This window comes from Megachile rotundata, chromosome 6, assembly GCF_050947335.1.
Source record: "Megachile rotundata isolate GNS110a chromosome 6, iyMegRotu1, whole genome shotgun sequence".
Lineage (NCBI taxonomy): Eukaryota > Metazoa > Arthropoda > Insecta > Hymenoptera > Megachilidae > Megachile > Megachile rotundata.
Genome location: NC_134988.1, coordinates 10689874 through 10702834, shown reverse-complemented (window position 1 = coordinate 10702834; position 12961 = coordinate 10689874). Strand labels below are relative to the sequence as shown.

Here is a 12961-nt window from a genome sequence, read left to right as displayed (position 1 = left end):
TACAATGTCTTAAGACAAGTAGAATATCTACTTGTCTTGATAAGAAAGTTTCTAAGATTATAAAGATTATAAATTATACAAGAGTATACAAGATTATAAATTGAGTAAACACAAACGCGTACAAAGTAGTCTAGAAATTATTTCACGGACCAGTAAGATAAAGAAGAGAAGGAAGAAATGAAACAACTGTTGTTACGCTTCGAATATGGGTTTATTATCGTTACATCTATAAAGAACATACCCGTTCCGGTATGCAACAATACAGTTATTGCGTGATCGTACGGTAATAATAGAGCGTAAACAAGTAAATAATTAATTCGATAATTATTATATAATGACTGGTGTTAAATTAATGTTAACTCGGTTAGTTCAGGTTCCCGCGTGCACGGAATTTTAAACATACATATAAGAGACGAGACAACGATCGTTGCGGTCGCAAACCGCGAAAACGAAGAAACATAAAAAAAAGAATCCAAGGGAGAAGAAAGATCGGGTCATTATCGTACCTCTCTCGAGGTCTACACGTATATCAAATTCTTGCTTGTTCGAGTATACACGAATTTTGACTAGCACAGTGGTCTATCATTCCTCTTCGTTCCACCTCCATTTTAAACTACTGAAGATCCTAGAAAATATCCAGGTCTTGAAAAATTGAAGGATGTGTAGAATCAGTATCAAGAAAGGAGTGTAGGGAATAGGAGGTACGAAGAAGGGGAAGCAGGACCCGACCAATCTTCGCGCACATAGAAACATCGAAAAGAAGACAAAGACGAAGAAATGTGTGCCGCAAGAAGGATCACAAATGATCATCCTCTTGTGGCTACAGTATTGTCGTAGTAATTACATGTAACGTTCTCTCGCATAATAATTGACTGCTTATCCTCGTCCTCGACAGGACCGTCCTTCGTCGGTTCGACCGGTTTCGAAGGACGTCGCTCGAGGACGATTTAATGGCAAGAACCTATGGGTTTCAGGGAGATGAAAGAAAAAAAAATATACGACGATGTGATGCTTCGTTTCGATTACCCTACTCCTCTTCGAGTATCGTTTATTTCTGTTCCGTCTGATTTACTCGACGCTACTCGATCCTCCATTTTCTTCCTTCGGCCATCTTCGTATCGGCGTTCTTCGTACACTTCACTTATTTACAGTTATTTATATGTAACGCTAGCCTTTTCTTGGGCTACGACAAAATGGCTCCGCAACGACGTAACATTTCTTCCCTAAACATTACTCGAGAGTCCCAAGTATAACTTTCATGATAACGTACATTGATCAACTATTCTTCGCAATAGTGTATAACGTATATATTTCTGTGTATGTGTATGAGTGATTATCGTGGGTTTCATGCGATCGAGACGTACTCGCGATTATTTTGCGCTCCCAGCGCCGGACGATCGAGATTACAACGCGATCGATATTCCACTAATAGCTACCGTACTCTAGACCGGTACACGGTATCCTTTCTGTAACAATTTTGCCCTCGAAGCAAAGTACAGTGTTGCAACTTCCGTTTCACGGTGCTTTTGCCTTTAACCTTGATTCCCGTTTGGCAGTTGATCATTTATTACTTGATCATTCATTTGACAATTACACTGATATCGAGATTTGAAAAATTATTTTAGAAGTTAAGATACATAGGACTTAAACCAACATCACCTCAGTAATCTTCAAGATATATATTTATATCAAATCTTGTATATTTATATTCTTCTGACTTGCAAACCTTCTCTTAATATTCCCAGTATACATTGATCACCTGAACTTGAGTAACAATTATTTTAAAAAATGATCAATTAAGTTTTACAAAACATTGAAGGTTACAAAATATTGAAGGTTCTCTTCAGGTGTAATTAAAATCAGATCACCGAATTGAACAAATAATACAGTTACCAAACAAAATTACACATCACAATACTTTGCTCCGAGCTTCGCTTATATTACTCTGCTACTCGCTAAAAGATAATTTTGCCAACAGTAACGATCGTCAACAACGTATCTCTTTTCGAGCGTGTGATCAACAAGGATGGAATCGAATATCCGTTTACGTATTGATCCTCCTTCGTCGCGAAGAATGATCCACAACCCCTTAACGTTAACTGCTACTGTTTAGAACGTTCATGCTCTACTGACTCCGATTAGCTACGTTCACGAAATGCACGAAGATCTATAACGAGAGTCAACTAGCTTTTTCAGAACCACACATGCACGTTTATCCTCTGTGGCCAACATTTTCACGTCGATGAATTTCTTCTTCAAAGACCGTTACTCGAGAATTGTCGAGGTATGCGGTGAATGTCGCTTAAACGATGTTGGCCTTCGCTATGGAATTGCCCATCATGACCTTGTTCACGAAATTCACTATGGCCGTGGCTGGTTGCTCTGGTTCTAGCTCGGCGAACACGTGACATTGATTGTCAGACTTGTGCGCGGGTTTCCTTGCCACGAATCCGAAACATCGACTGTAAAAACATAAAATATTTTTACAATAAACAACCAGAGAATTTACAGAAAATTTATAGCAATTCAATCTTTGTACGTTTCTGGTGAGATGTTATTTTTAATAAAGTGATATCAGAATATTAAAGAAGTATACAGAAGTCTCACTATATGGCCCTGGATGTGACCCTAAAAAAAGATTGCACAGTTCTTTTACTCATTCTTCTGCCCATTTAATTTCAACTCTTTTCATCTACTGTAGCATGAAAAATTCTCTTCAGGGCCATATAGCGAGACTTATAGCGCGTCTTTAGAGCTTCTTGAAGAGTTTGAGAGTTTAAGAGTTTCTTGAGGAGTTTATGAGTTTTTTGAAGAGTTGAAGAGCTTACTGAGCGCTGGTAGATCGTCCGAAGTCCTCGCCAGAGAAATCCCAAGTGCGCTCCTCCGTATCTAAACCGCAATAACTGATATTGTTCGTGGGGTAATGTCTACGGAAGAAAAGCTTCCTCGCGTTATCAGTCAGGGTGATCCCCTGTGTGGAGACCTTAAAATGAACGATAGTCGCAGTAGGCAGTGGTTTCTGTTCAAACATGGTCGTGACTGCTTTCTTGATCGCTTGAGGTCCCGTCAGAGACTCGGTGTCCATCGTGAAAAGGTATAAAACGTTGCAGGCTGAAACAAATAACTAACCTTAGTAAACTTTTCAGTACATCAGATCAAAAAGTCCTTAATGCATTATCATAATTTGAACTCAATCGTAAAGTTAAAAGCAAAATTAATTTCTTCAAAGGTTCTTATGTATATCTGTACTTTAGTTACATTCTTAAATTTTATATGAGGACCAAGGACATGTGGACATGTGTTAATTTTTACATGTGGGCATGTGTTAATTTTTACATGTGGACATTGTCCTTTTTTGTGTACACTATGAAGCTTTTAGATTTAATATCAATTTAAAGTAACTAAGATATGGCATTAAAAAATTAGATTTTTTTTTTTAATTTTATAAACTTTCATGAAGGCATTAACGTAGCTATTACAGCGATAATTAAAATTATGAAGGAAGGAAGGTTTTATGAATATAATTCTGTATCATCAAGTAAAATTACCTGCACCCTGCGCAAGCAGCTGTTGGGTGCTGTTCGTGCTAGACGAATCGAGTGCTCTAGCTGCAGCTTCTGGTTCTGGTAGCAACAGCTGGCAAGGTAGAGCCATCGCCATTAAGCTATGTTGGTAAACCAATGCCGACAGTGAACTAAACACTGGTTCGTTGGCGCACCCCTTTAATCTAACACCTCTGGAGGTCGGTTCGATCAAGAAATGCCTGACCAACTCGCTCGATGGGTCTCTGGGGCTGCTTGGGGCACCTGGAGGTGGAGTTGCGACCTTCAGCGCCAAACCGAATGCCCCTGGGAAGGAATTGCTGTCTCTGACAACGAATGTTCCTGGTGCTGCATCTTTCAGCATCGAAATGGCTGCAATTCGAGTGAAATATTATTTTATGAAGGTTACAAATTTCTAGGTCTCAAGTTTTTAAATATCTAAATTTCTAAATTGTCAAATTTTGAGGTTAAAAATTTCCAAAATTCTAAATTGTTAGCTGCATAAATTCACAAATTCTCAAATTTCTAGTTGACTATCTTTAGTTGACTAAATCCCCAAAGTCCTAAATCTTAAAATTCCTACACTCCCAACTATTAGACCCCCAAATTTCCATATTTCCAATTTTCTAACTCTTCAAATATCTAAACCTTTAATTCCTAAATCCTCCAATTTTCAACTCTTCAAATTTTTAGATTTAAAAATTTCTAGCTCCCTAAATTCACAAATCCTCAAATTCCTAGCTCTCCAAATTCCAATATTTCCCAATATCTAAACCCCCAAAGTCCTAAATCCTCAAATTCCTACACCCCCAACTATTAATTCCCCAAATTTCCATATTTCCAATTTCCCAAATCTCCAAATACCTAAACCTCTAATTCCTCAATCAAATTTCCAATTCTTCAAATTTCTAAATCCCTCAAACTCTAAACCATCAAATCTTTTGGTCATCCTCGTATTTCCACGAATTTATCCTCCACAAGACTACAATAATTTTTCCAAAGAACTTAAACTCGTACCTTGCTCCCGAGATATGTTAGGCTTATACCAGATCCTGCTGGTGTCGCGCACAAATTTAACATTGGCATCCGCCACTTCTTGAGGCTCCGTGTTCGAGTGAACGCTCGATCGTCTCGAACCGTAATACTGGACCTGCGGAGATGACTGGCCACCGCTGTTGATGGAGCTATACGACGTGGCACTCTGAAATCCCAACAGAAATCTATCCTCAGCATTTTTCGTTCGCGCAGTGGAATTTGATTTTGCAAGTACAAGTACCTTGGGACTCTGCGAGAACTCGATGTGAGTCGGAGTACCAGGGCTGCGTGTGACAACCTGAGACTGCATCGTCGACTCGTTTATCGGAGAAACAGATCGGTCCTTGCTGCAACGAACCAATCGTGTCGTTATCCGATGCATTTCGTGCAGGGTTTCGTTTCCGCGTGCAGGCAGACGCGTGTGGCTTTTTCAGTGTGTGTTTCGTGGATGACTCGTGCAAGGTGTCGTGAGAAAACATCGGATATGTGAGGCACATGCAGTTTATTCGAACTTTTATTTTATTAATTTTACTCAAAAATGTTTTCATCAAACTTTAATCATTCTTGAATGTAAATTTTGGTATTTACATTTGAATTTGAATTGTAAATTTTCTGTTACACATGCTTAAATTAAGTTTGCAAATGTCCTGAAATTTTTCTGTCCTGAATAAACTGCCTGCACAGAAGTTAGGACGAAAGGAGGGATACATCGACACAGGAAGCACAAACGGTGCAAAGTAACAGCTGTGACTCACAGCTTCTTTGTCCGATGATGCACGATTCACAGATACACACACGTATATATAAATAATTATCATCGAGCAGGTGCATATATTATTTTATAGTACATTGTTAATTAGCGATGTTCTCTTGCTGCAGTTAGAAGTTTGCTGGAAATCATTTTTCCTTTCGCGTTGTGTCGATAAGTTTATTTTATGGATGCGTGTTTCCTACGGTTCTTATTTTCGTGATACATATTCCTGCATGACAATATGCTTTCGAGGTGATACACGATGCAAAAAGCTCGAGCTTTTGTTAGTTCAACAGGTGCAACACACACGACGAGTACACGTGTCCTCTTCGTTTCCGATTATATCGCTGCAAACGAATTGCAATTGCATCGATTTTATATTCAATTACTTTATTTATAATATACGTTTACTTTCATTTTCATTATTCAGGATGCAGTTAATTTTTTATTGAATTTTAACCTCTTCATTCATAATCAATTTCCTCTTAAAATAACAACCACATATGTAGACTTTTTTCTCGTACACACATGTGGACCACCACATATGTGGACTTTTTTCTCGTACACATATGTTATTCTTGTACTTATTTTTATTCGATAATTTTAAACAAGTATAATATTAAAGGAAATTCTTCCGAACAAAATGGTTCTCGAAGAGATTAAAATTTAGTAGAAGATCACACGATGCAATTGCAACGAAAAGTGTCTCAATCCACACGGTTAGTGTCACGAACATTCACGACGCATCATCGTAATCGACGCGTTTCCGTCATTCAAAAACGAGAAATCATCGTTTACCACGTGTTCCAGTGCTCTCAGTATATTACCTATAGTCGAACGACGCCGATTGGTTAGTGAGCGGCCATCGTTTGTTATGCGTTTGTTTAAGTGGCCCGCTTGCCGGGAAACTCAAGCGTCTAGAATCACGAATATCAATCTGTGTCATAATCAAGTAAGCAATAATCTCATAAAACGCGGGGAAAATGCGATACCTATGTAAACCATCGGAACATGAATCGAAAGGATATCCTCTAACTTTATAGGCGATCTTGATTGATCAAGGTAGATAAGAGGCGGTCTTAATGCGTCCTAAATTACCGCTTTATGTCGATGCGTTATCTTATCGTGGAATTAACAGACTCGATTTATTTACACGATTCGAGCTAATTAGAGGATAAAACGTGTTAATATTAACGGGAGTTCCCGCTTTATATCGAAGCTGATCAATCACAGTGGATAATTAAATCGGTCATTTTGAAGCTCAACAGTTTGATGACTGTAAATTTACGATTATGATGATCCCATGATTCTCTAATCTAGCTTCTATGAAAGATATAATCTAACTATTAGCATAATTTCAAACTATAATTACTGTCATAAGTAGATAAAAATAATTCACAGACGACTGAAGGATCTTTAGCCATCAAAGTGTTAAATCTTTTCCTAAATTTTTCGCAACACTCCCACGTTAAGCTCGAAACTCAAACGTATTATGAACACTACGTTATAAAGTTATATTATATTTAAAATGGTGAAAATCTCACCTCTGTGTTGTCGGACTCTTGGGTGGAAGTCCCGTCTCCTTCGAGACTTCTCTTCGTTCTTCGATGTAGATCGTTCGTTCGCTAGGATAATTCCCGACATTATTGTTGTTGTTCCCGGCTGCCTCGACGTTGTTCACATTATTGTTATTGTTGTTCACGTTGTAAGTGGCGTTCGAAGTGGAGTAAGAACGATCGGCCGCGAACGTAACCGTCGGTGAAGAATTGTTGACGTACGGGGTTCGTGGATGCACCGGAAATGCCGGCGTCTGCGGCCTCGAGGCGCTGCTGACTACTGCACTTCCGGGGCTGACGCTCCTCTCGGTCCACGATGACGCCGAATCATTGTGCGACTGCGAATGTCATCGATTTTTAACGATATCCGTTTATCTACGACTTCGGGTGTGTTAAGCGGTATGTACGTACGTGTAATCCATGAAAATTTCGTGAACAAGTATAGCGTGGTACTTTAAATATGGGAGATTCGTTTGAAAATGATTTGAGAAGGTTTTGATACGTTTGTGAGTCGAGAAAATTTCTGCAAGTATTTTGGGACTTTTGGATTTTGGAATTTTAACAGAAAATTTGAAAATTTCAGAGTTTCAAGACTTCAGTATTTTAGGAAGTTTCAGAATATACATTGGTGATTTGTGAATTTCGAACTTAGGAGACTTGGCGAATTATGAACCTTGAAAGGGTGGAGCTTTGATTTAGAATATGGATTCTTTGACACAGGGTCTTTGAAATTTTTAGGGACTTTGATTAGAGACAATTCTTTGCCTTCTTAGCTGTAAAAGCCTATGGGAGTGAAAGGAGTAAAGTTAGAGACAACCTAAGGATAATCAAGATACTTCTTCACATATGACATCAGGAGTAGCACTCCACAGCCTCACTAGCTCCATATGTCTCTCGTTACTATCACTAGCATCAACTTTGAAACTTATGCTACAAGTTAGACTTTATACGATTCTCAGTGACACACAGTACATACAGTGACCCATGTATATGTTCATTTAGAACAACCAAGTATTTTCTTCCAAGTACCAAATATAAAAATGTATGTCCTCATAAACTGTCCCTATAAAGTAATCTAGAGTCTCAAACAACCACACGTGTTGCTCTAATACCCCGCTATACTTCCTCACCCAAATTCATCATCTGTCCAAAAACTTTGTTCAAAACTTTGCGCACAGGTGAACACAACTACCGTGCAATTAAACTATGTATGTAGTGTAAGGAGATTGTGGGAATAGGGACAAACCTGGGTGCAATTCTGCCATGCTTTGGGCGACTGGTTAGGGGAGCAATTAGTGATGGTGTTAGCAACGTTGTTGCTCGCAGTAGTCGCAGTTGCTGCGCTGTTGTTTGCAGGATGATGATCGTTCACGTTCTTGTTAGTCACGGATGAAGGCGAGCGAACAGGCGATATTTCTGCCAGTGATTGAATTAGGCTCACGAGAGGGTCAGCGTTGTTTTGACCGCTCGATTGCTGATCAACGACCGCCAGCAATCCTGCGTCCACGTGATCGATGCTCCTATCGTTGCTGGCCATCGTGGTGCGTTCGTAGCTCTGATAAGCGACCACGCGATTTCGCGATTCTGGTCGCGCGTTTCGCGCGTAATCCTGTTTCTGCTCCGTGTGATTGCTGCTCGCGAGCTGTTGCTGACGGTGCTCGCGCAACAGAGCGTCAGCCCGAACGAAACTATCGCTGCGAGACTCGGGCCTTGGCGGTTGAGGCTTGTCCGTGCTAACGAACGTTGCTTGTTGCTGCATTGCTAATCCTAAGGGTTGTGTGCTTGCTAAGCCTGAGCGGGGGGATGTCGGAGGGCTCTGAAAAGCAAGCCAAGCGCTTCATGCTAGAGGGAACTACTATATCCCTCGTATGACCCTAACTGTGTCGAACACCGTGCGGGACACAAATCACCTCGGACTAAATATATCGAAATTTATTCAAAAATATTTGAAGTAATTTATGGTGCAAGATGAAAGGGTAACTGTACCCTGCACGGTGTTGTGAGGGTTATTCCCGTGCCACCACGGTTCTCGAGTTGAAATTATTTGCTTCATTATAATTCATCGTTAGTCTATTAATCGTATTAATCAGCAGTGCTAATTCGTTTTAGAGTCATACTAAAACTGTCGACTATACAGAAAAATTATTTAGGCAAAAATTATTTGAAAGAGTAACAAAAGTGTCTAATCAGTCAGTTTGTGAAAAAGTAACAAAGACTGTACATTTTTTGTTTCAATGAAATTAGATCTGGTTTGAAATCAGCTAATAGGCTGAAGCAGTTCTCGTGGCTGCAGGGTTTCGTCTTTTTGCTACAGTCTATGGGGGGCCGTTTCTTGCAGTTCAGGCTCTAACCGTAGGGGCATAACCATAAAACACGGGCACCGCAGCTCTAACAGTCTATGGCTAACTAAATTGTAGCGTTCGTGCTTCCGCCGTTTCATCAGCGCAAACGTAGAATCGATCGTTTCGAATTTATTATCGTTATTACCGACAATTATTTTAAGCAGTCCGACGCTTAAAATAACAGGCTCCCTTTTCTCCGCAACGACTTAATAAATATTCATCTCGTAATCGGCCGGCACCGTTGCGTCTCGACCATAAACATCTCGAAAGCCTCGCGAATACGATCGATTCCAGGCAACTCTTTAACAGCAAACCGTTCTCGCGTAAAACCGGTAACTTCCTAGTTTACCTGGCTGTCGCTGTATTTGCGATATTCGTACGCTCGTTTCACGGACATGAACGGACGCTCGTTCACGCTCTCCGCTCGAGGTCTTCCTAGAGTACCGGCACCAGCTGTCCCGTTGTACTTCCGGCTGCTCGAGCGTTGCGGAAGAAGAGGACTTGCTGGCGCGGATGTGTAAGGAGCCGGTCTTGATTGCGTCTGTGAAGAATTATTGCACTTTTAGCGATACTGAGATAGGGTGAGAGATGTGATCAGCAGGGTGTCAAGGGTTTTTTAAATTTTTCAATGTTGTTTGAATTTTTGTGGACAAGTCTGGGTACTTCATGAATTTTGCAAGAGGATAAATTAGCAATTAAAGAGGTTAGGAAATTAGAGACTTGAAGATGTACATATTTGAAGATGTATTTGTGATCATTAGGATATCTAAGGGACCTAAGAATTGTACATTAGGACAATTTCAACATTAGGATACTTAAGAATTTGATGACACAGAAATTTAAAGACATAGAAATTTAAAGATAAATTGCAAGAATTTATCACGTAAAGAAAAAGAGATTTGAATTTAATTTCCAACCTGTCCAGAAGAGGAGTTGGCAACCCAAGTGTCGTCATCGTCGTCGAGGACCGCCGAGTCGCTTGCATACCCGTCGTGCCTCAATCTGTTTCTCTGCAAGCTTCTCAATTCTCCGATGACTCGATTTCCGGTCTCCTGTCGCCAAAGTTTTCCCGGGTTTCTTTCATCTCTCCTCGCGGCGAGCTTCAATTGCTGCTGTCTCAGCCATGATAATCTGCCAACAACAGGAAGAGGAAAGTGAAACTTCGCCACTTTGTGCCGGAACTTTCTCAATCGTTCGACTCGTAACTATCTTTTATTCAACGAAAACAACGAAATTCCGGGAACTTCGGAATGATCAAACTCTCCGCGAAACGTAGTTAAACGTAGATAATTTGTTGGGGAAGATTCATTCTTCTGACAACTTTATTCTACTTTAAACGCTTTGTCATAGTCCTACGTTCTTTCCTATTTATTATTTTCTATTCTTAGAATGCACTTTTCTAAATTAAAAATAAGTAAATGCAGCATCAATTAACACATACAACTATTTTTTATTTGAACAAAATATCAGAGGTATTTAAATAAAAATACAAAATTTGCTAATACAAAATGTGAAGCCATTTTGTCTGATGATTTCGCTCTTAATTTGCTATTGCAATTGCGCCAAAAATCTACGAAGAGCATTTTCACCAGAAGATTAATCTTCATCCATCCAGTCTCCAAATTTCGAGATAGTAGAGCAAATTTTTCCCGCATAAGGAAGGAAGAAACGGAAGGATGCGCAGGACACTCTGTCAGCTGTCACAGATTAGGATCTCCGTACCCGAAGCAGCTGTTTTCATCCTGTAAATCGTGATTTCTCGCTTTTCTCGCCTACGGTCAGCTCGAGTTACTCGCGAGCAGATGAAAACACGAGAAGCCACTTTCTCGATGGAACACGAGACGCGCGAGTCGAGTAACAAAGCCTCGTTAGAAATGGCCACGAGAACGAACCGTGGTCCCCGTCACGGTTGCAAGTCGGAAGAGGGCCGGAATCAGGACCTCCTACCACGATAGATCCTGGATAATTACATCCTGATCGATGAGATCGCTTCGGGCCATCGATTTCAGACCTGTGTTTCGATCTCGCGTTGCGGCTCGTAATAAATGGATTGTACGCAAACCGACCGACTATCTCGCCGTTTGCTCGTTCGCTTTTCTTTACGACTAGCGAAATTTATACTTTGGCTTAACGGGGCCACACCCTTGCGAACATCGTAAAATCTCCTTCTGCATTATACCGAAACACTGATGGTTATGTGTAAAAATGACCGAAAAAACAGCGACCACTGGGTTACATTTTGTACAGTCGGTTTCGAAACTTCTGATGATATTTCATGACAGAAAAGTATCAGCAAATACTGCTTATGTTACACCAATTTAAAGCTTGAAGGCTAAGAAAAATTATCATGTATGTGCCCCGTTAGTGTTCTTACTACAAAATGGTTGACAGTCAATCATATCAAACATCAACCAATTTTAAAGGGTGAAAAAAAAATCTGACAAAAAATCATGACAGAAAAGTATCACCAAGTACCACTTATGTTACATAAATTTAAAGCCTGAAGCCTAAGAAAAATTACTATATATGTGCACCCTTAGTATTCTTATTACAAAATGGCTGACGGTCAATGATATAAAACATTGACCAATTATGAAGGGTAGAATGTCTGACAAGATGTCATGACAGAAAAGTATCTCAATGTGGCACATATGTTACATGCATTTAAAGCTGAAGGTTCACCGAAAATGACTGAATAAATATTTCATCAATGTCATCATCACAAAATGGTTGCTTCAGTGAAATGATCATGTGGTCATTTTTAGTCAATTTTAATTTTCAAGAGTATAGCACAGCTATCATTTAACAATATTTTCATGTGATCATATAACACTGAATTTTTCTCAAACCATATCTATGGGCATGTACCATGAATTTCTCCTAAACTATGTCTATAACTATCTACTGCTATATATGTAACATATATGCACAGTATATTTGTAACTAACCTATCTGACTCTACACAAAATCCTGAACTGAAGCAATAAAAAATAAATTGAACATATCAAAAATGCTATGAAATCGCTTACAGAAAACGATCCCAAAGAATACAGAAACTGAGAGAAGTATCCTTTGTATTTCTGAATAGAGCAGAATAGTCTCAAATAGAATTTTCCTTGATGGAACTCGAGAGCGTAATAATCGGGTTTTCACGAAGAGGGCCCACATTTTCCACTCATGAATTTTTGAACGTCCAAAAAAAAGGACCGGAGAGAATCTTTCCCGGAATAATAGAATGGCTAGAAGGGGACAAGTCATTCATGCAGGATGGTCCAGGAATGGACGGCGGAAATACAAGCTCGTCGAGGAAAATTGTACGAGGCTTTGCGAGCTACTTTTGTGCTCTTATTTCAGCCTCGAACGACTTCCGTATCCGAGTGACTTTTGCTGCGAACCCACGGGGATGTCGCAAGAATAGAAAAATTGCCGGCGGAAAGGGATACACTTGCAAGAACGGCGAAAAACAAAGAGGACGAGCATCGAAACGCGAATGGTGAAACTCGTGGCGGTCGATTTAGCGCGTCTCGACTGTTCTATATTTATAATTATGTCAGAGGGCGACTGAGGGAACAGAAATAACTTCTCTCTGTCTTTCTTTCTTACTGTGGAGAAATTTCTTTGGATCCTATTAAAAATTCGATTACCTTGACTGCGGAAAGTTCTGAAATCAATACGGTAGAGATGTTTGCACAAACCTATTGAAAGACAAATTGGATCAGAAGTAGATCATGCAAT

General features: G+C 39.8%; 1 protein-coding gene across 24 annotated transcripts in view; it reads right to left on the bottom strand.

Moving 5' to 3' along the window:
* Positions 1-189: 189 nt before the first annotated feature.
* by (focal adhesion protein tensin) overlaps positions 190-12961 on the bottom strand; it is a 324342-nt gene continuing 311570 nt past the window's right edge. For 17 of the 24 annotated variants that reach the window (XM_012285008.2, XM_012285010.2, XM_076532346.1 and 14 more), the window contains 10 exons: positions 10144-10357; positions 9576-9767; positions 8131-8700; positions 6873-7222; positions 6156-6245; positions 4819-4924; positions 4560-4743; positions 3549-3914; positions 2829-3111; positions 190-2462 (listed from right to left, as the gene is read on the bottom strand). In XM_012285008.2, coding sequence (XP_012140398.2) covers positions 2303-2462; positions 2829-3111; positions 3549-3914; positions 4560-4743; positions 4819-4924; positions 6156-6245; positions 6873-7222; positions 8131-8700; positions 9576-9767; positions 10144-10357 — 2515 coding nt within the window. In that variant the 3' untranslated portion in view covers positions 190-2302. The other 7 variants (XM_076532344.1, XM_076532345.1, XM_012285018.2 and 4 more) reach the window with 6 other exon arrangements.